This window comes from Xyrauchen texanus, chromosome 34 (assembly GCF_025860055.1).
Source record: "Xyrauchen texanus isolate HMW12.3.18 chromosome 34, RBS_HiC_50CHRs, whole genome shotgun sequence".
In the NCBI taxonomy this organism is placed as follows: domain Eukaryota; kingdom Metazoa; phylum Chordata; class Actinopteri; order Cypriniformes; family Catostomidae; genus Xyrauchen; species Xyrauchen texanus.
This window is the reverse complement of record NC_068309.1, coordinates 24,976,001-25,000,462: the sequence shown is the minus strand read 5'-3', so window position 1 is coordinate 25,000,462 and position 24,462 is coordinate 24,976,001. Positions and strand designations below refer to the sequence as shown.

The 24,462-nt window shown below is 40.5% G+C and overlaps 1 protein-coding gene across 1 annotated transcript in view; it reads right to left on the bottom strand.

The window, feature by feature from the left end:
* Positions 1-24,462, bottom strand: part of LOC127628053 (teneurin-2-like) — a 390,490-nt gene that overhangs the window by 241,798 nt on the left and 124,230 nt on the right. The window contains exon 4 of the mRNA XM_052104713.1: positions 22,389-22,660. Within this exon, the coding sequence (XP_051960673.1) occupies positions 22,389-22,660 (272 nt within the window). The remainder of the gene's footprint in view (positions 1-22,388; positions 22,661-24,462) is intronic.

The following is a 24,462-nucleotide window of genomic DNA, read 5'->3' as shown; positions in this document are numbered from 1 at the left end:
ACATAAAATGTACTGTTTTTCAATTTGTATTTGAACATCTATCTGTCTGCCTGCCTGTCTGCCTGCCTGTCTGCCTGTCTGCCTGCCTGCCTGCCTGTCTGTCTGTCTGTCTGTCTGTCTGTCTATCTAACTAACTATCTATCTATCTACAGAAGACCCCAAAAATGTATGAATGTTTAGTGTATAAAGCGAATAATAAAAAAATAATAAACATTTTGTGAATGGTGACTGAAGCTGTCAGTACCTAACATTCTGCCAAACATCTCCTTTTGTGTTCCATGGAAGAAAGTGAGTCATAATATTTGCAACAACATGAAGATGAGTAAAACATGGCACAATTTTTATTTTTGGTATTCCTTTAAATATGTTTTTAAAGCCATAAAAATAGCCTCAAAAAGAACATGAGAGTTAAATCTTCTTAAAACAGCACATTCTCACACATGTCCAGCACTTGAGTAACTGTGGTTCTTCCTCTTTGGGCTGAACTCCAACTAAATAAAAAGACAGCAACTCAAGTTCTCAGAATAAACTCAATAAGCTACCCGCTACAAACAGCCCATTTCATTTCATTTTTGGCACAGTGAGAGTGGGCTGAAAGAATTGCCTCGACGTGTTTCGCATTTCATTTATGACACATTTAGGTGTCATCATCCATGCATGATCTGTTGCAATGTTTTTCCACCCTTTTAACTGTGTAAAAAATGGTGGCAAATGAACAAATATGAAAATAGGATATTTAGACATTACGTAACTGACTACCGATTTAAACCCAAAAATGAACATTTGCTCTGGCCTGGAGTCAGATGGTTGAAGCAGTGGTCCCTTTGGAGCTCTGTAAAGCCATCTCAGCTTCACTTTATGTGCTTTCAGGGCAAGAACACTGGGGCAGAATGAACTTGGAGAGTAGTCACACAACTCTAGCTCTTTATCATTTCATATGACCTTCAGGCTTCAACACAGTGAGCATGTGTATGAAAAACGTGTTTGGAACAAGATGGGGGTTGGGGGGCTTCGAATGAGAGACAGAAAGAACACTTCATATATGAAGTTCTTGCATTAAAAAAGCTAGATGAAGTATAACAGATCTAACAGAACACAGGTGTCTCGAGACATGTTTTTAGAAGTTATTTTAACCAGGCACGCCATCTTAAAAATATGGTGATACTGTGCGAAATGCTAAAAACAAGATGTAACACAAATGGTCAAAGACATCATCTAAAGCATGTTTACACACAAAGCCAATAGTAAAAAACAATAACAAAAAAACAGCACTGAAGGATTCAACACATTTTATGTGAACAGCCCCTTAGGCTCTTCATAATCCAAGGGGGCCTGCAACTCCAGTTCTTCTTTATATTTTGAGAGTGCTGAAGACTTCAATATTTATATGGCTGGTGAAGTATTAGTTGCTCTTCATATTTTTCTCTGGCCTTGCATCTCATACTATATCACTCGCACTTTGTTTTCCATATCTCTCAGCACAAACAATTGTCAAGTTTTTTCACTGCGCTAGTGTCATTGTTCTAGATGGCATCTTTACTTTTGGTAAATAATGACTGTTGGCAATGGACAAGGACAGTAAGTTAACTTAAAGAGGATAGTTCTGCCCAAAATGAAAATTCTCATCATTTACTCATCCCAGATATGTATGACTTTCTTCTGCTGAACAAAACTGAAGATTTTTGGAAGAACGCTCTGTAGGTCCATACAATGCAAGTGCATTTTGGCCCAAATTTTGAAGGTCCAAAAAGCACATAAATGCAGCATAAAAGTAATCCAAACAACTCCAGTGGTTAAATCTATATCTTCAGAAGCGAAATGATAGGTGTCGTAAGAAACAGATAAATATTGAAGTCCTTTTTTTTTTTTTTACAATAAATTCTCCCTGCTCAGTAGGTGGAGATATGCACAAAGAATGCAAAGTCCCAAAACAAAAGAAGAATGTGAAAGTGGAGATTTATGGTCAAAAGGACTTGGTCTGTTTCTCATCCATACCTATCATATACTGTAGCTTCGGTAGATATGTATTTAATCACTGGAGTCATACGGATTACTTGTATACTGTCTTTATATGGTTTTTGGACCTTCAAATTTCTGGCTACCATTCACTTGCATTGTATAGATCTACAGAGCTGTGATATTCTTATAAAAATCTTAAATTGTGTTCAGTAGAAGAAAGTCATACAAATTTGACAATGAGAGAAGTTTTATTTTTGGTGAACTATCCCTTTAATCTAGTTTCATGGAAATCGCTGATGTCAAAATATAAATAGCAGGCAGACCAGTTTAGAATAACAATATCATCCACACTTGTATGGTTCATCAGAGAAGGATGTCTTTCTTTAAATCTTGAAACTATGTAACAGAGGATGCTACACTTGTTATCTATCACTGAGAGAGGGTGAAAATGAGACAATCACTTCATAATTAAGTGCTAACCACAGGTGTCATTATGGACAGATATTTCTTCCTGCCATATTCACACTCATTTTGTGAAAAACACATTATATTGATATAGTAGTAGGACAAGATGCAAAGTTTGCTCAACTCAATTTGAGAAAATGAAGGATGAATTCTAAATGCGGGAAACCGGTTTTTACTTTATTAACCTGAGAGTCACAGATGAGCATGAAATTCAACACTGTTCGAAATGACTCGGAAAATCATAGACAAGGTTGCTGTAGCAGTGCATTTTAACTCAACATCTAAAAATAATAATAATATTTAAATACTAACAGCAACAGATAAAAGGTCAAATGAGAGTTTATACTTTAAAAGAGCCAACCTGGTCTCATAGAATCACGTTACTATACTTACCTTTTTGCATAATGATTTTTGCATGACTTGCTGTATATATTATGGCAGTTCCTAGTGAAATAAACACTAGAAGTGCTAAAACAACAATGACCTTTATTCACTTTTACACATATCACATGTAAAATGGCAAATTATAAATTTAAATGGGCAAATTATAAATTCAAATACACATAAGTTTCCCTCTGTTCCTCTCACAACGCTATCTTATGACATCAAAACACTTTTATTATAGCCAGGGCTGGACTGGGAAGAGGAATCATCCTGGGATTTTACAAAGCAACTGGGCCAAGGGGGGGCCTATTATCGTGGCCTATTCTGCCTGTTTCGTGGCCGACCCACTGGCCCGCTCGTTTTCCCGATGGCCAGTCCGCCCCGATCTGGCCCAAAGTGCGTTGGCCCACTGGGAAAATGCCGGTATGCCAGATTACCAGTCCAGCCCTGACTATAGCGCATAACTTGCAAGGCGATACATATTAATGTTTGCAATGTTTACAAGCTTGTTCGGGCATGGTAGCTCAATTGATAGAGCATTCCATTTACAGTTCATATGATCAGGGTACGAGCTTTGAAGAGAACATGAGTTGACGAGTTCTGAAGAGCATGTGATTCGACACATGAGCAGAAACTGTTATAGAAGCACCACAAAATGACGTGGTTGCTTCAGCAATTGTGTTTTTCATAAATTGCTTTTTATGACCCTATCAGTTAGGTTTAGATTTAGGGTATTGAGGAGTAAAGAGTATTTAAGTTTTATTGATTTTAGACTCAATCAAGCATTAAAAACATAATCAGTTTGGGAGAACGTTTATCTCACTTTAAACTCTACACAGTGGACATTTCAACTCAGAACTGCAGCAATACCTGTAAGGAACTACACAAAATAATTTAGCAAAAATGTCGCCACACTGATACAAGCATCACTTTTGTTGGATGATAGCCAGTGATGTTTTTGCTCATTATACTGAAAAATAAAGTTTGGTGGTGTGATTTTAAAATACCAACCTTACAGTTATTTCACACACAATATAGTCTAAGAGGTTTACTCTATTTGCAAAATATGTCACTGTAAAATGGCTTTTCATAGACTCAAGTGGCACGACAGAGAAATGGACTGAAGAGACTGGCTTTATGCCAAGTGAGGCTAATTGGCCTTGGGTTTGTTTAAGGCATTGTGATTAATAATGTTTCTAATGAGAGCTTATGAAGAAGGTGACAATCTGTCAGCTGGTGACTGGGGTTTTAAACAGGGATAGTTAAATGAACAGTTAAGAGATGATTTGTGCAAGGGAATTCTCTTGACACAAAAAAAACACTTTTTATTTTCTTAGAAACCTGTGGACATCCAATTTGTAACACTCCTGCTAATAGCTTAAAAGTCTGAAAATACATTAAATGAAATCTGCGGCTGTTATTTTAAAAGTGCTTATTAGCAGATTTGGAGGTTGAACAATAGATGTTTTTTATGGCACCACAGATTCCTAATTAGAGAATCCTCAGATATATCACCATTACACACAAAAACACTCTTCTGTCTATACGGTAAACACAAATTACACACTAATACAGCAAACACATGAGCACATATATAACTATAGTAACTTACTGAAATAATGTTCACCAAACAGTTCTTCATCCTCGTCATCAAAGTAAGCTTGTAATGAAAAATGAAATTTAAAGTAAAAGAATAATGGTAAATTATAAAAACAACAACTACAATGTAGCAAACACATATGCACACATGTATTAAAACCAACATGAGGTACTACAGATCTAAAATGGTTCTGATTTGTTGCTGAGTATTTTTTCATGCTGTGAGATCAATGCCCAGAGTAAAGCATTGTTTTCATACAGGAATGTCATTATTGTTCTCTGTCATTTCCATGGGATGTTAAGGGTATTCAGATTGAGGTAGCATTTGAAGAGCTTAGAATACTGTTTTGGATTTATTTCAGTTAATTTCACACAATGTGCTTCTGCGAAGCAGAAGAAACAAAGCATGTGTTGACTGTGCTAGAAATATATATATAAAAAAAGAAAATAATTATAATAATAATTATGTGTAGACAAACCATGCAAGCACAGAAAATATAATTACAGAGTCCTTATGCATGAGGCAACTTGATAAATGCAACATGCATACAGAATAGAACAGAGTATTGGCATGTTATTCACTCCTTCAAAATTGTACTACCTGCTATTCATTTTTGCTACCTTTGCTATTCTCAAACAGAAAACTCAATGTTTCAATAATCAATAGATGTGGTGAGTTGATGGTAATAATTCATATGAGAAACAAATCATAAATCTGGTTATTTCCCAGTCTTGTTTGAACAACTCTAATGGTGTCCTTAAAGTAATGGTTTCCATATTGCCTGTATTTCTATCAACTTTGATTGCAACACTTATGTAGAATAAAGACCTTTAAGTAGAATAAAACTTGTCTCTTAAGTACAATAAAGTAGTTTTTGCAAGGCCACTACTGGCTGCAGTCTCATATGAGTGTGGCACAAATAGGTTACAATTTTAAAAAACAAAACAAAACAACTCCGGAACCAAGACTGCTGAAAAAGTGAACGGGTACTGGTGCGCTCTTTTGCTAGGTGAATTTTGTAAATTATTTTTACGTTCATTCGAACATATCTAATAATTCTCATAACAAAAAACATAGGAGTGATGCCTCTTACACCAAAGTGTATCGTATTCGTGGAACATGCTTTGTATGCCATTTTAAACATATCTGTCAAAAGTTCTATTAATTTCTTAAAACATTAAGCTTTTTTAAGTGTTTATGCATCTTTAACATTTTGGAGGCTCAGGAAACAAACATAGCATTAGTATCACTAGCAGCAGGAGTTAAGGCAGTGCAGAAAGCTGAAACTAAGAAACTTCCTCTACAAAGCTTTGAACATTTTGAAGGGACAAAACCATGAGCAGATCAAACCACAGTAAATATCTCAGATGCGGATGGCACCTCCGAACCATGTTCTTTTATTAACACTTCACAAACCATCAGTTCGTATTGTGCAAGGGACAAGGGCAGACCCCATTAAGTGGCAAATTGCCATCTCACAGCTTAATCCGGCCGCATCAGCATTCTGTTGGGAACATATGAAAAGCTATTATAGTCAAATCAATTTTCAATTACCTCTTTGTTGCCACCATCGACACATTAAATAAAACATTTAGTGCTGTCACAGCTATTTTTCCTAGTCGACAATGGTGGAATGGTTGTGCACGTGTTATTCGAGCACCACGTGAATGCTAATGGTTGTAAACAATCTGGAAATAACAGCATGATGGGAAAGTGTGACAGATGAGCATCGAGAGGAACAAGTGGCATTAGTAGATTCATTAGAGCCTGTCACACTCGGACCGAAATAACGCTTGCCTGGGAATGGTGTGCCAAACACTAATACTGAAGCACATGCATGTATGTGATGTCACTGAGCTACTAACATGCAATAGTACCTGAATTAGGACAATCAAGATCCTCATATAGATTCTACATTGAAAATAAGGTAAATAATTACTTTTTCAGTTGCCTGTCAATACAATAAAATACTAAGTAAAATACTTTTAGTAAAATACTAAAAACTTTAGCCATGAGCCAAAACATTATGATGACCTTTTATACCTAATATGCTGTTGGTCCTCTGTTTGCTGCCAAAACAGTGCCGACCCAATGAAACATGTATTCTACAAGACTCCAAGAAGGTGTCCTGTGGTATCTGGCACCAAGACATTGGCAGCAGATCCTTCAAGTCCTGTTAATTGCGAGGTGGAGCTTTCATCAGACTTGATAGTCCAGCACATCCCACAGATGATCAATCGGATTGATATCTAGGGACTATGGAGGCTAGTTCAACACCTTGACCTCTTCATCATGTTCCTCAAACATTCCCGAACAATGTGTGCTGTGTGGCAGGGCGAATTATCCTGCTGAAAAAGGCCACCGCCATCAGGGAATATCATTGCCATGAAGGGGTATACCTTGACTGCAGCGATGGGTAGGTAGGTGGCACGTGTCAAATTGACATCCACATGAATGGCCAGACCCAGGGTTTCCCAGCAGAACATTGCCTAGAGCATCACACTCCCTCCACCAGCTTGTCATCTTCACACTGTGTATCCTGGTGCCATCACTTGAACAGGTAAACGACACACATGTACATGGCAGTCCACATGACTCATCGGACCTGGCGACCTTCTTCCACTGCTCCAAGGTCCTGTTCCCATGCTCACGTACACATTGTAGGTGCTTTTGAATTTGGACAAGGGTCATCATGGGCACTCTGACTGGTCTGCAGCTACACAACCCCTTGTGTGTGTTGTGACACATTCCTCCCATAACCATCATAAAAACGTTCTGTGACTTTTGCCACAGTAGACCTCTTGGTTCATACAAGATGGGATAGCTTTGATTGCCCTCGTGCATCGATGAGTCTTGGGCGCCCAACACCCATTGTCGGTATGTACTCACCACTGCTGACCGGGAGCACCCCACAAGCCTTGATATTTCAGAGATGCTCTGTCCCAGTCGTCTGGCCATAACAATTTGGCCCTTCTAAAAGTCGCTCAGGACTTTACTCCTGCCCATTTCTCCTGCATTCAACATCTTGACTTCAAGAACTGATTGTTCACTTAAAATCTCTACCCAGACCTTGACATGTGGCCCTGTTATGAGATGATCAACTATTTGCTTCAGCTGTGAGTGGTCATAATGTTTTGGCTCATCTGTGTATATTTGGCAGATGAGCACAGCATTGAATTAGACAAAAAGTAGCTTTAGATGTCAATATATTGTTTGTTTTATTTACATATTATTGAACATAAGCTGATCACGGTCTCAAAATATACTACAATCCATTTTGCAATCAAGGTACACTTAGCGGCGTTCACACAGAACGCATGCGAACATTCCATCTATGATACTTTTGGATTGTTGGTCCATGTACACATAAGATGGATGTCTTTAGTCGTTTAAAACGGCGACTCTTTTTGGCTGTTTTTCATTGTCCTGAGCATCATCCTGTTTTTAAAACACAGTGCCAAGTTAAAAGTAATTCGACTTTAGAAAATGTGTCTCCAGACCCCTGCAATCTGTTCCATTCTGTTGCGCTCTGTCACAAGAATGTGTCCTCTGTAAAAAGTTTCTCATTCATTTTGTGCTTCTCTGTAAGTATGGTTGGGGACCAAGGATCTTGATAAAATGCGGTATTTATATAACATAATTTTTTATATCTACTGTAATTAAATGAACTAAATGAACATGTTAGTTTACACATTTGTGTTTCTTGTGGCATGTTTCAGATTGCCAGATTCCACACAAAGTCACAGTCATATTTTACTCCCATGATTAATTTAACTTACAGTAGATCCTTAGCTTCTCTTCCTTATTAATTTGTCTTCAATAACTTTGTGTCCTATCTACTGAGGACCTACTGAGTTAAAGTCCTGTCAGTATGGAACCTCCAATATATATATATATATATATATATATATATATATATATATATATATATATATATATATATATATATTTTTTTTTTTTTTTTTAAATGTTATTTATTTATTTTAATTTGGCTGTCTAAGTTTAACCTTAAATTGTGAACTTGTTGTCGTTATAAAATGAGGTGACATCTTACAGCTTAGATGATTTTTAATTTGGCAGACACATTCTTTAATCACTTGTAGCTGTGTATAGTACAGCATGTGTCAAGTTGACTGACACTAAATCTCATGCTGTATTTTCTAACAAAATATCTTTGTATGTGACAGTCGGTGGATACACTCTGTCTAACGGTTGATAAAGTAAAGACGTATGCTAATCAAAGACCAGCGTGACAAATGCCAAATCTCTCCCTGTTCATTTTGCAGGTGCAGATAAATTCCAAACATCCACCCTGCCAAGTTTGCACAGACCAGTTATAACAGCGCTGATATGGAACTGAGCAAACATATCCACCATTCTAATTATACCAAAAGAATTATGATCAAACAATCAAGACTGAAGGTAATATAAATTTGGGTGTAGCTAATGTTACCTGATATGGTTGGTACTACAGTCACTCTCTCCGGTTCATTAACCTTTAATATCTGGACTCATAATCTATCATTTGGATTAATTTAAATAGTGAGTTTATAACATGTGATTATTTAAAATTGAAGTGTGTCATTTCTTCCCCACTATTGGTGCCAAATGAAATTGCAAAAATAATAATCTTCAAACTGGTTTCCCTGTTTTTTTCACCAATATTATATACACCAAAACACAAACAAAGATTTGTAATTTTGGAAGTTTGAATATTCATTTTAGAACACAAGGAGTGAGGTTTTGAATATTAGGGAAAAAAACATACATATAAACTTTCTTGAACATGGCACAGAATACACACTTTTCTCTGATCTACCCACAGAAACAATCCTTTCATTGGATTTCACATGTTGTCATGGAAACCGAATCTCTTTTATGTCTAGTTGTCTACATACCAGTTACCTGTACACAGCATATTTGGAGTGGTATGTTCATTATTTAAAGCTAGCTGTATAGAGTTTCCACCTGCATTAAAACTAATAGAAAATGACAAAATCCTGCAGATTAACTATTTTTCTTAAAGATCCCATGAGATAAAACCTGTGGCTTTTGGTTCATGTCTATTAGCTTTGAAGTCATCTAAATGCTAGTGCAATCCTAAACATTGAAAAAGTTCACTTTAAGCAGATATACACATTTCAAATTCTTCAAAGTTCTTCTGGGAATGCAGACCAAATATATTGATGACTCACACTGCACTCACTAGTTTTGTCCAATCAAATGCTCTCTAGAAACAGAAAGTCTCTCCCCCTAATAGCACCTGCTTCTGACTAGCAATAACTAGTAGCAAATCATGTTTATGGCTGTGATGTAAACATAAAGGCTACTGCTAAAAGATTGTGAATAGTGCCACGAGCAAACTGCAAAATTTAATGAGTGTTCTTTTCTAATAATTTAGCTGTAATCTGCCAAGGACATGAACTCTGTGTCTGACTCAGTAACCAAGGCCCCAGAGTACAACAGAAGACAGGCAGAGATGAGTGGGGGGAATTTGGATAGAAATTGCTGTCACACAGATAAAGAGAATGCCTGATGTCAACTGGGCATTTTTTGTTTTGGCAAGCAGGCTTTCTGACCCATGAATGCCAACGAAAGTGAGTAGTAATGAATGTAAGCATTGCCTGAAGGTGCGGTCTTTATTATAACACAGACACACACGATGGCTGAATGCTGTTTCTCACGACTTCTGTAGCTAGTCACCCAGCATTCTCTTGATCAAATCCAACTCTTGCTGTCTCAATTAATTTGTTCCCATGGTGGAAACCCATTAGTCGTTGGAGCCTTGCTGTGTTTGTATTTAATTAAATGTACACAAACACACCAAAAACAAAATCACACATACAAATGGAGAAACCTTTTTGTTTTGTTTTAACATGGTACATAAACCCTGTTAAATAAATACAAATAAAATCTCAAATCTGTCTAAACTGGATTTGAGCTGGTCTAGCTGGTCTCCCAGCCTGGTCAAACTGGCATTTAGCTGGGAGGTCAGCTAGTCTCCAAGCCTCACCAGCTAAATAGTGCCTAGAACCCAGTCAGCCAGCAGACCAGCATGGGAGACCAGGTAAGACCAGCAAACAATCTTATGCACACTAATGAGGCTGTAAATAGATAAAAAAATTGAAATCTTATCCATATTTGCAGAGAAAGGCCCCAAAATAAAAATTATTCCACATATAATGATTAAATAATTATATATATAATTATTTAAAATAATAAAACACACACACACACATATATATATATATATATATATATATATATATATATATATATATATATATATATATATATATATATATATATATATACTGTATATAGTTTTATTATTTTAAATATGTATGTATATATATATTATCATTCTTTATTATAATTTTTTTCTTCACATTTTAGAATACGAGTAAAGTAATCAAAACTATGGAATAACATAAATGGAACTATGGGAATTATGTTGTGACTAAACAAAAGTGTAAAGACGCTGACTACCATCCCTGGAGTCACGTGTTCTAATCCAGGGCGTGCTGAGTGCAGCCAGGTCTCCCGAAGCCTCCACATGCATGTCGGCGCGGTAATATGCTCAACAAGCCACGTGATAAGATGCACAGGTTGACGTCTCAGACACGGATGCAACTGAGATTCATCCTCCATCACCCATATTGAGGGGAGTCACTACGCCACCATGAGGACTTAGAGCACAATGGGGATTGGGCTTTCCAAATTAGGGAGAAAAAGGGGAGAAAATCTGTCCGAGATAGACTTAGGCCTATAAGGGCTTGTTTTATGTGCATGAGTCAGACGGGCACTTTTGGGGCATTTCATTTCGGATGAGTCACGTAAAAAAAAGCATTTTTAAGATGCTGTGTCAAGTTAAACATAATTTGAAACTTACATAAACACATCTCAAGACCACTGCATTTGGAGTTGCGGTCCGTCTAGCTGTGTTTGAACGCAAGAACACGTCCTCATTTTGAGCTGCCTGCTGTGGTTTGATCTGGTTTGTTTTCTGTACAGCTGTTCAGTGCCTGTAGAGCTAAAGTTTCGCTTACTGCCCCCAGCTGACGGAGACTGGTAAAAATAGAAAGGTGATACTTCAAGATTGAATAGCTTTTATGGAAAGGCACTTCTTCATTACGGTCCAGGGGAATAATTTGCGTTATTTTTATTCTGTATAATTAATCACAATATCAACATTCAACATCTTGAATCTATAGCCCTAGAAGAAACAATTTTTTAACATAGTGCATTAACCCTTTTGAAAAAACAAACACACACCATAAACCAGCCTAAGCTGGTTTTCTGGTCTTAGCTGGTGTAACACAGTCTCCTAACATGACCAGCTGAAATGTGCCCAAAAACCAGCCAACACACCAGCCTGGACAGGGTGAAAAAACAACTAAGACCAACAAACCATCTTAGGCACACAAATGGAGAAACCATTTCTTGAAAACATTATGCATTTTCCCTGTTGAAAAAATTAAATAAAAATCACAGCTTAAACCAACCTACACTGTGTTGCTGGTCTTAGCTGCTGTAGGATTGTCTTCCAGCCTGGTCAAGCAGGTCTCCTAGCCTGATCAAGCTGGTTTAGCTGGGAGGTCAGAAGGTCTTCAAGCCTGAATAACTGAAAAATCCCCCAAAACTCTCTAAAATCAGTCAACAGACCTGCTCCGCTCTCTTACTCAGTGGGACTCTGGAACTGCCAGTCAGCTGTGAACAAAGCTGACTTCTTTCCAGCCTTTGCCACACAGTCCACCCTCAGTATCCTCACACTGACAGAAATATGGGTACGTCCAAAGGATAAAGCAACACCCACTTCTCTCTCCAACAACTTCTCCTTCTCTCACAACCCTCGACACACCGATAGGAGTGGGGGAACAGGTTTGCTTATTCAAAACAACTGGACATTTTCACCACACTACTCTCTATGTAACAATACTTCTTTTGAATTCCATGCTATTAGTATAATGCAACCCACAAAAATCCATGTTGTTGTCATTTATCGCCCTCCAGGTCAACTGGCAAACTTTGTTGAAGAGTTGGATGTCCTGCTGTCCTCTTTACTGGAAGATGGTAGGCCACTTGTGGTTCTTGGAGATTTCAACATACACCAAGTCAAGCCTCAGGCCACTGAAGTTAATGCTCTTCTGGCCTCGTTTGACTTGGAAAGACTAAACAATACAGCAACTCACAGATCAGGAACCCAGCTGAACCTAATTTGTACACGTAACTGTACCAACTCAAAAATATTCTTGATCTGGGTAAGTATCAGTCTCTGCTTGCAAATATTTCAGATAACATTAAATCTGCAAAAACGTCCTATTACCAGAACAAGATCAACAGCATCACAGACACTTGCAGCTTGTTTAGAACATTCAACACACTTCTCTGTACTCCCTCTCCACAACCTGACACATCACTGACACCAGATGTCTTTTCCACATTTTTTACTAATAAGGATACAGCCATCAGCAACACATTCTCAGCACCACACCCTGTCAAACACCCACCTCCAGTATGCAGCTCTGCTTTCTCTATGTTCTCTCCTCTGACTGACACTGAGGTCTCTAATCTCCTCCTCTCCAACCAGCCCACCACCTGTTCCTTTGACCCCATTCCTTCTCACCTTCTCCAGGCCATCTCTTCATCCATCCTACCTGCACTCACACACATAATTAACACATTTCTACTTACAGGCATTTACCCCAGTACATTTAAGCATGCTTGAGTAACCCCACACAAGTAGAACACTACAGACCAGTCTCTCTCATCCCATTCATGCCGAAAACCAATGGCATCTCTAACAGAACAAGCTGCTGGATGACAATAAATCAGGCTTCAAAAGTGGACCGTCCAGTGGATCCAGATCATCCTTCTTGATTCTACTGAACACTTCTGTAGTCTCTGACACAGTCAACCATCAGATCCTACTCTCCATCCTCTCTAATCTGGGCATCACAGGAACTGTGCTTGACTTGTTTAATTCCTATCTCTCAGGTAGGCCCTTCAATCTAGCCTGGAGAGGTGAGGTGTCCATGTCACATCAGCTACTTATATGGATACCTCAGGGCTCAGTGCTTGGGCCACTTATCTTCTCTATACACATCACTGGGACCCATCATTCAGGCACATGGTTTCTCTTACCACTGCAACGCCGATGACACACAGCTCTACTTGTCTTTCCAGCCCAAAGACACCACAGTGACTGCTCAAATCTCTGCCTGTTTGGCAGACATCTTGGCCTGGATGAAGGAACACCACCTGCAGCATAAACAAGCCAAGACTGAGCTCCTTGCCTTTCCAGCCAACTCTGCTGTTGAACACAACATCACTGTGTAGCTGGGTTCAACTACAGTAACGCCTTCCAAAACAGTAAGAAATCTAGGGGTAACCATCAATAAACAACAAAATTTCACAGACCACTGTAGGGCCTTACCCCACTAAAAATGGCAGCAGAGACAGCATGGCCCTTTGTTCTATGATCAAAGGTGAGACATTGAACTCCATTTCCCAGAATGCATCGCAACCGGACGGAAGTCCCGCCCACGGACTCAATCTCAGACGTCATTGGTCAAAAGCGGCCGATGTCCGATGACGTCATCTTCTTAACAAAACCAGCGCGCACATTTGAGACACTCTCTCTCTGCATCCAGCTTGTCTGAACACCTACAGCTTCGCTGTGCTCTAAAGAGACATCTACACCAAGGAATTCCCTCCTTCTGGACAAAGAAAGACCACGTTTTTCTAAACCTCACCATTTGGCCACGGTACAGTAAGATTAACTTAGCTTTGTTCCAGTCATGTAGTGTACAACCGGTTCATTTCATCTTCACTGTGAAACAACAGTGAATTTATATAGAAATCGGAAAAGGCGACCAGCTTCCCTTCTCAATCGTTTTCCCACAACATTGACTACCTCTCGCGTTTCTCGCGATCACCGGACCCGAGAACCAACGCAGAGACGCGTCTTTTCGCTGACGAGCGTGAGACCAAGGACCGAATCCAGATTGTTTCTACTGACCGCTCAATGCAACAGGAATCCAACAGACAACCCTGCTGAAATCACACAGGATTTCACAAGTAAGGCTTGATATCTGGGCAGATTTAGTTTAGAAACTGTGACTTTTCTTGTAAACCTAAATCATATATATTTGATTGCTGAATGTTTGATGTTTTTGTTTTCATTTGTATATTAACTACGATCTCTGAACGTTGAATGTTTTGTTTACAACTGTACATTTAACTACAATCGCTGATTGCTGTTTGGAGTTATGAGAGCGTCATTTTTGGGAAAATGTTAATTTATTGAGTGATCTGAATCAACGATTCTATCGCGCAGTTACCAGCGTGTCTCTGTTAAATTGCATGAACCCCTGTTTGTTCGCTCTCTCTCTCTCTCTCTCTCCCTCTCTCTCACACACACACATTGAAATTCACGGAACGAGCAGCACAAGTTTATGTGCGAATCAGGCTGGTGTTTTTCAAATTCTCCCGCCTGTTTCGTTCAGTTCCTTTGTGTGTCTGCTCATTACCACCCGCACGTGGTATTAGCTCTGTTGTGCTGGATCTGATCCAGCCATCTTGCTTTCCCTACACCTTCACATAATGTTGGCTCCGCCCTTTCCGGCCTAGCCCTCCATTTTGACTAGTTCCTCACAAGGAGTTTAGTCCGCCATTTTGTCTTGGTTACCGACTCGAGACATAAACACACACACACACACACACACACACACACACACATACACTAGCATATAGCTCCACCATTTAGTTAGGATTTCCATCTTATGTTTTTGTGTTATATTCATTTAGTATTGGCAGTGTTCATTGCTGTTTGATTATAATAAATCTTGTTATATTATAATAAGTATTCCTGGTTTGTTTGTTTGAATATTGTGTTGAAGCCAGCCTCTGCCACGTCAAGAACTCCTACATTACTTCAGTATTGTTAAATTGTTGTTGTTAGAAGCCAACTGTAACCAGATTACTGTTGGGTTCATATGGCAACAATTTGACTAACTTATCCCCCTTTTGATTATTAATCAAAATACTCAATCTGCAGGGTAGAATTTTATGAGACTTGATCAGTCACTTTCTATCATTTTTCTCTTGTCAAAGAGTGGTGCCCCGAGGATAGAATTTAACGAGCTAAATTCTATTATTTAATTTAATTAATAATTAATAAACATTAATTATTAATTTATATTTGATAGTAAAACTGATCTAACCAACCTGTGAGCCTACGTAAATTGGTGCACGTGCAACATTGATTTTAATCAATGTTCTATTAATTAATAATTGATGGTTGTCTATGATAATTATTAATTATTGCTAATAAACACACCCACTCCAAAACTTGTGAGCCCACACCACATTTCATCACAAAGACAGCACGATCGTGTAGATTTACACTCTACAATATCAGGAAGACCCTTCCTCTCTCTGAACATGCCACACAACTTCATACTAGACTGGACTACTGCAATGCTCTCATTGCAGGCCTCCCTGCATGTGCATTTAGACCCCTGCAAATGATCCAGAATGCAGCATCACATCTGGTCTTTAATGAACCAAAGAGAGTGTATGTTACACCACTCCTCGTCTCTCTTCACTGGCTGCCGGTTGATGCACATATCAAATTCAAGGCTCTGATGCTGGCACACAGAACAGTCACTGGGTCTGCTCCAGCATACCTAAAATAATTTCTGTTGAACTACGTTCCCACCAGAAGCCTGCGACCGGCTAAGGAACGGCACGTTGTTGTACCAACATGAAGAGGCACCAAAACACTATCAATTTCATCGTACCATGTTGGTGGAATGACCTTCCCAACTTCATCCGTGAAGCTGACTCACTTTCTATGTTCAAAAATGGCTAAAAACACGTCATTTCCATGAGCACTTAACCAGTCACAAAAATACATTTAAAAATATAAATTCAAAGAGCGAACCCTCTTTGGCTGGTTTAAGATGTTTTTTCAGCAGGGGAAAGTGGTCCCCAGATTCAGTAGGAGGAAGAAGCAGCGGAGGAGAGGGATTCAATTTCTGGTAGTGGGATTGAAAGAGAAGTTCCAAGAAGAAAATAAATAGTAAAAACAAGGATCAGTGGGCCCCCACAAGGGTGTTGAAACACTAAGTGGCACAGAGTAGAGGTGGGAATAATGTAAACGATTCATGCGGCTCCCAGCAAGTGTGCACATCTATGCTCTTCTTAATGCCTGTCACAATGTAACATGGCCACCAACGCTCCCCACAGGCAAACCACGCATCAAGCTAAACTACTACACTTTGTGAACACATGGCATGACTCAGGTGTCTATTACCTAAGCTAAGAACCGGTGTAGACAACACCATTGCTTCAAACCCAACAGTGCTCCATTACTGAGAATGTAAGACACTGGAGATGGACAGCAGGTGGCTTGGAAAACGTGTCAATTCTGAAAAAAAACTAAATGCTTTACGAACACAGCTGGACACAAAGCAGATGCTCTCAAATGGATGAAAGATATTCACTGAAGCAGTCATTTAAGTGGGTGTGGACCAAAAAGTAAAGACTTTGAATTATGTGACTGATAAAGTTAGTTTGAGTGGGGAAAAAGAATATACAGTTGCTCATTTTCAGGAAGGTTGCAAAGACACTGTATATATGCTCAAAATACTGGGTTAACCAGGCTAACTAAGAGCTCGAGATGAGTGTGGCCCGCTTCGCGGCCAGCCAGCCGGTCTCGAGCTTCCATAATTGGATTGCACATTGCCGCTGCATCGGAGAGCGTTACAGCGGCGTCTGATGCCTCGACTGGGCCACCACCTTCGGGTCTGCTCGCCCAGTGTGAGCCTGACGCACAGAGGTCCGCTATGCTTTCCCAGGTACCGCAAGCACGAGGCTGGACCGGAAAACCCCGCCCCCCCCCACGGCTACTTGATTGGTTCCGCGGACAAGTGCGCCGCTCACAGCTGTGCCCCCCCCCCACGGTTCCTTTGTTCCCGGACACGCATGACGAGTTCAATAAGCCGCCGGCTTCCTCGCTCTTCCGCTCTCACTACCCTCGCGGTGGAGCGGTGATGCCATGGCCCCTCCTGCAACCAACATCAGGCCAAGGCACTTCAAAACTTGCACTTGGGTAGTCCTGTTCTTGATGTGCTGCAGGAACTACGTTCAATGACCGATTGCACCCCCCGGGCCACGAAGGTCGGAAGCGCTGTCACTCGAACGGGCTATGGCCACACTTGTGGTCCAGAAACATAATCTATGGACTGGACCTGGTCGAAATATGGGAGGTAGACAAAAGCACGCTTTCTCGAATGCCCCTGTCTCCCACTTACGTCCATTCAGCGGCATCACTGACGTCTGCACCCAGTGGTGAAGCAGCAGACAGAGGCATCCTGCCCCGCCGCAAAACTGCCACCAGGGGCTATGCCCTGTCTGCTCTCTGAGCACGTCCTCCTGCGGTCCCAGCGTCGAGCACCCCGCAGGAAGCGCACGCCCCCCGTCTCACGGACCCCTTCGAGGACCCGGAAGGCTCCCAAGCGCTCCTGAGACGGACGACCAAGAGATCGAAACGTTTGTTCCGGAGTTGGTAAACAGACCACTCTGTCCCCCGGTGGAGGGCTGGGAAGAGTACCTTCAGTTAAAGGTATTTTTTGCACATTTTTCACTAATAGAGCAATTTCCTCTTTCTGGGTCACCCGGCCCACAAATGCTGTTCTCACGGCACTCTGCCGCATGCTGGATGCGGACCCTCCACCCTCAGCCCCACGACTATTTCCGGCCAGCCAGTTCTGACGAGTCCAGAGGACACCGGTACAGGACCTCCTCCTCAGTCACTAACCTGCCACCTGCCAGGTGTGCGGAGCAAGGTAAGTGCTTCGAGTCTTTTCTCAGCACCAGAGCCTCAGGATGCAGCCGCACTTCCTGACACCATATTACCTGCTACCCCTCGCTGCGAAGCCCCGCCGTTTGCCAGGCCCCCGCCCCCCCTTCACGGGTGTCCGCTTCTCCGCATTACACGGCGAACATACCAAATCCCTGCACACGGAAATCGCTACTCTTCTACTCAAAGACGCGATAGAGCCTGTCCCTCCAACTGAGATGAAGAAGGGTTTCTACAGACCTTACTTTATCATACCCAAGAAAGGTGGCGGCTTACGACCGATCTTGAAACTCCCGTTCAATATGCTCATGCAAAAACACATCTTAACTTGCGTCCGGCATCTAGATTGGTTCGCAGCGGTAGACCTGAAGGTCTACGTGCACTTTCACGTCTCAATTCTGCCTCGACACCGATCCTTCCTGCGGTTCACGTTCGACGGCCAGGCGTATCAGTACAAAGTCCTCCCCTTCGGCATATCTCTGTCCCCTCGCGTCTTCAGGCAGCTCTTGCCCCGCTCCGAGAAGCCGGCATCCGCATACTCAATTACCTCGATGACGGGCTCATACTGGCCCACTCCTGAGAGTTACTATGCACTCACAGAGACCAGGTGCTCTGGCAACTCAGCCGCTTGGGGCTTCAGGTCAACCGAGAAAAGAGCAAACTCACCCCGGTTCAGAGTTAGACTCAGTCTCAATGTTAGCACGTCTCACCAACGAGCGTGTGCAGTCAGTGCTGGACCGCCCCCCCACCTTCAGGCCAGGCACAACGGTCCCTTTAAAACTTTTACAAAGGCTCCTGGGGCATATGGCATCCTCCACAGCGGTCGCGCCGCTCGGGTTGATGCATATGAGACCACTTCAGCACTGGCTTCAGACTCGAGTCCCGAGACGAGCATGGCGCCATGGCATGCACCGGCTAACAATCACCCCTGCCTGCCGCCAAATGGAACACTGACCTCCGTGGCCAGGTCTGGGAGGACAGGCAGTTTGAGTGCAACTTTTGCAGTTGTGGTAGGGAGATCTTATGGCTGAAAAACATGACTCCATAGCCGAAACAGGGAGTTCGGGTGACAGAGGAATGGCCTCTGTGGCCGTAGCCAGTAGTGCAGGTAACAAAGAAATGAGCTATATGACTGCTACGGAGAATGCTGATGTCAGGATAACAGCCTACGTGGCTGTGATAGGGAGCTCTGGAAGCAGGGGAATATTCTCCGTGGCCAGGGCCTGGAGCGCTGGAAACTAAGGAACAGCCTCCGTGGTCATGGCAGGAGGGCTGGACGAGGAGAGAACTTTCCTCTTCCTTCTCTTACGGGGGTGAAGTGATGCTGATGGCTCTAGGGAAGCTGCAGCAGATGTGGGTGCCTCCTCTTTAAGTGGAGGTTCGGGCTTCCTATGATGGAGCAAATGGTCCACAAAATACCAGATGGAAAGAGTCCCCAGTCCTCTCATCTCTCAAGGGCTGAGGGGCTTGTTGAGACGGCTATTGAAGATGCCTTTGATGGATGCATTATTGAAGTCTATCCCTTCCACCACAATGAGTGACCGGGTGACCTGGTCAACTAGATCGAGCAGGCAGAGTCAGTTGGGGAAACATGTGTGCTGAAGAGGGAAATGGAAGGAAGGAAGAGCCAGAGAGCAATATATCAACCAGGCAGGAAAGAGAGGCAAGCAAAGACACAGGAGTCAGGCAACAGAGCAGGAACCGACAAACAAATTAAACTAGACACAAAGATTAATAGTGACCTTGACAGGGAAAATACCCCCAACAAACTGGTACAAGACAGAGCACATGGGAGATTAAGTGGAGCGAGAAATTAATAGGGTAATGAGAAAGACCAGGTGAAAAAATTAAACAATAATCGACAAATGAGGAGGTGAGGTTAGCACTCAAGGCAGAACTGACAGGAGATCACATGGCAAGAATACACATAAAGAAACCATGTGCTCACACACAACATAAAAGGCAAATATTGGTTGCCAGGATCCTGACAATTGCAGTATTGCTCCACCATGCTATACCTTTTTGGAATTTTAAATATCTTTAAAGTTTTTTTTGACACAGACTTAAGAGGTTTCTTATACACATCATGCAGGGCCACTTGCGTTTCAGCTAGGTTATATGATGATTTTACTCATGATATAAAATATCAACATCATGAATATCACAATGATTGTAAATCGGTTTTAATTGGCTATTAGGTTTCTATATAACATTTCTTAAGACTATTTTCACAATCCCTCCACGTCTTGAGACTTGCAAGTAAAAGCAAGTTAAAACAGAGATGTTTTAATAGCGTCTCTGATTGAAACTTAAGTAGCAAAAATGTTGTTAGAGTTGGTAAGTTTGATTAATTTACATGAACCAGTTTAAATTGGCAGTTGCAATGAATCGATGCAAAACTCTCATTCAACAATCTGGTGGTTTCATCACTCAAAGATGTTCACAGAGGTCTCAAAGTGGCATTTTACATATACAATGAAAATGATTCAAAGTGATTGCCCAGCTATTGCACAGCCCTGGTATCAGCAACCACCACATCAAGGGCTCAAAGATCCTGCATTCAAAACCACTCCAAAGACCCTATGAATACTTCATCATCATTCTGGCCCTCATACCACCAGCACATATAAAGGCTCACAATGGGAGCACGTCACTTGTGGTAGGGGAGCAAAAATGTAACACTGCTGGCAGTGCGTGATGAGACACCTGGTGCTTGTTGTGTCTCACCGCAGGCATCAAAAATCCAGCATTGTGTCTCTCCTTTGCAGAACCAACTTCCATTCTTGCATGCAGTGGCCTTGATGTCCAGTAAAAAGCAGCTTAGCTGGTCTGCCTTTGAACGATGACTGCTTGGATCCAACCTTCTAGATCTTCTTCACCTTTCTGTGTATACTCTTGCCAGGAGATCTTACTTTTCTGTTAGCATCCCCTGAATTTCACACCTTGTCACTAAACACTACAATCCATTCACTTCTTGTGTTAGGTTGTTTTTTTTTTTCTTTTTGCATGAAATATATATAACCTCTAATCTATTTTTTTTTTTTTTTAAATTCTGTTACCAAAGGTAAACATTACAAAACAGAGGACAAGAAAAGTATTTGAAGTTACACTTATAAATGTCAGATATGTCTGAATGTCATTGCATTAGATAACAAAACATCAAAGCAAGTGGCATCTGCACACAAATTATGCTAGATCTTTTCTCAGAACTAAATTCAATTTCTTAGCAATTATTGCAATTACTTTGAACCAACTGATCCCAAGGTGATTATAGTGGATGTATGAAGTTTGGCACAGGTGTCCTAGCAGAGTAACCACAGGCAGAGCTCATATCACAATAACTATGGGCATGTTAAACTCATTTTGACAAGCAGAAAATGCCCCAATCTTAATTTGGAACAGTATATTTGTTGTTTTGTCACTTAAAATCTAAAGAACATTTAAGTGTGGCTTGAGTGTCCAAATACTTTGAGCTTTCTCATAATAATGAGACTGATAAAAGCAGCTTAATTACAATTGTAACTTCATTGACTATAGATGTCTTTGAAGTTGTTTCTCGTACTGTATGAAAACATGAAACTAAAACTCAGCTTTAAAACTCAAGTTAAGAGCATCTTATAAATATGACCTTATATGCATATAATGTATAACACAACAATTTATATTGTTAAGTTAGACAGGTCTGCTTTGTTGCAATAATGTCTTGTGTACAACAAAGAGAAAATGCCTCTTGAGATTGCAGGCAAAGGCTTAAATCCTCTTTGGTCTGTAAACCACTTTGATCTCTCTGACGCAGTGAATGCAGTCTTTGAAATACACCACTGCTTTACTAATATTGACGCCTCCGTGTTGGGGATAATCTTAATAGTCCTTATTCAATGATTCAAATACACAGTATGCTCAATTTCTTGGAAAAAGACGTAAAGGCCTTTGGGAAATGTGAACATTCAATTTGTCTCATTACACCGGCATCCCTTGTTGGAACTAATGTCTCGCCAAATTACAGATTTTCCACTTAATTTAAATACGCTACTCTTCTGACAAATCTCCAATCTTCAGTGTGTTTTAATTTGTCTGTTCATTTATTTCTCGCTCTCTTTCTCTCTCTCCTACCTGATTCGTCATCAGTCTTGTGTTCGTTCTCTGAGTCAGTGAGAGTGAGAACAGAGTGGTTGGGGCTGGACAGACAAGAGCTGCGTTGGGACTTCAGGGGCTGCCCGCTCCACAGCTGGACGGCACGCTCAGGGGTCATAACCCCCTCTGGGTCAGAGTCAGCATCAGATTCAGCGCTCAGAGTGTAACCATCCTGCAGCAGGCTTACATCAGAGCAATACACAGTAGACGACGGAGGAGGATCACACATGCCCAGATCAGCCAATGTGAAGCTCCCTGAAACAGGAATATAAGTATTAATAAAGTATGTGTGTTATAGGCTGCCGGTCATCTCACAGCTTTCCAAAAACATTTGGACCACTCTGACTAAAATGACATTTGTTGCAAAAGGAATACACACATCTTCATTCTAGCATGCCTTTTTAGTAGGCAAATTAATTTAAACTCTGCACTGTTCAAGTCTTCTTAATTCAATGAAGCATTGAAAGGAAAACATGTAAATTATATTAAGAAGGAATAAAGACTACTGGCTATTTTCAAAAGTATTGGGGCAATAATATGTACTAAAACTTTAAATATATATAAATATATATGGTCATTGTCTTAGTAAACAAATGAAAGATTATAATAAAGTTTTATTATATAAATGTCATGTAAAATAATTTAGAACAGCATTCATATAATAAAAACACATTTATATAATAGCATGGTGCCTGGGCAAAATTTTTATAAATCAAAATTGCAGTACTAAAACATAAACGAGAATAACACATTTCTTGTTTTAAATTAATCAACATTTAACGATAAAAAAATAAATGATTCAGCAATATATGACCTCAGAGTAATAAACTTACATTACAGGACATTTAATAATAATGTTATAAGCAGCTAAAAAATATTGTGCTGAATGAGCTTTGCATCCCCTATTTCAGCAGGAAGGAGAAGCATTTTGCCAAAACAAGATATTGAATATTTGCATTCCATTCAAATAACAGGTGTGGAAAAGTACAAATCACATTCACATAATGTGAATCCACAACACAATCGCTTATCAGGAACTTAAGAGTAGAGAGCTCATGAGGATTTTTAAAGGAGCAGGGGTTGTTGGGGGTAGAGTTTCGTCCTGCACTGTGGCACATACCTATATGCATACCTTTCACGTAGTAACCAACAGCAACCGGTGTCAGCTCCACGTAAGCTGTATAAGAACAAAATTGTTCTCCTTAATCTAAAAACATCACTTTTTAGGTTCCTTAAAAGAATAGTTTTCACATAAAGGAAAATACTATCATAATTTACTCACCCTCATGTTGTTTCAAATCCTTCGATGAAACAGAAAAGGAGATATAATGCAGAATGTTAGCCTTGGCTAACATTCTGCCTAACATCTCCTTTTGTGTTCTGCAGAAGGGAGAAAGTAATCAGGGTTTGAATTTGAAACAACATGAGGATGAGTAAATTATGTCAGAATTTTAATTTGTGGGTGAACTAACCCTTAAATAGCTTTTTCCACTCCTACACAAGCTACACAATGCACAACATTTCATAGCGTACAATAAGCCTTTGCTCTAAATCACAGAAACTTTCAGGCTGTTTTTATGTGGAAAAATGTTGCGTACTCTGCTTGCCCGCTGTGCTGTGTCGACTCCAAAGAGAAAAATCTTTCAAGGTGTAAATTTGAGATAGCGTCTAAATTAACAGCCAGAAGGCATTCTGAGAGAAAAAAAATAAATAAAAAAATCTCTCAAAAGGCCCATGTTTTAAAAAGGCCAAAAACCCTGCCTCCTCAAGCTCCTTGTCTGTTTAGAAATTTTTCATGATTTTTCAAATCAAGAGGTGCTAAAATCAGAGAAAGTAGCAAGGTCATTTGTTGAGGGAGCGGTTGCCATGGCAACATAGCATTTTTAGCATGCCGCTAAATTCAGTGAAACGTTTAGAAAAATGCAGGAAAATCGCTCTTCACTTCAATTATCTCTTTTCAGGCCCCAGACACAGCCTGATTGACAAAGATCCCTGCTGTGAGGTATATGCAAATGCTAATACGGCCAAATGGTTGGCATGCTAAAACTGTGAG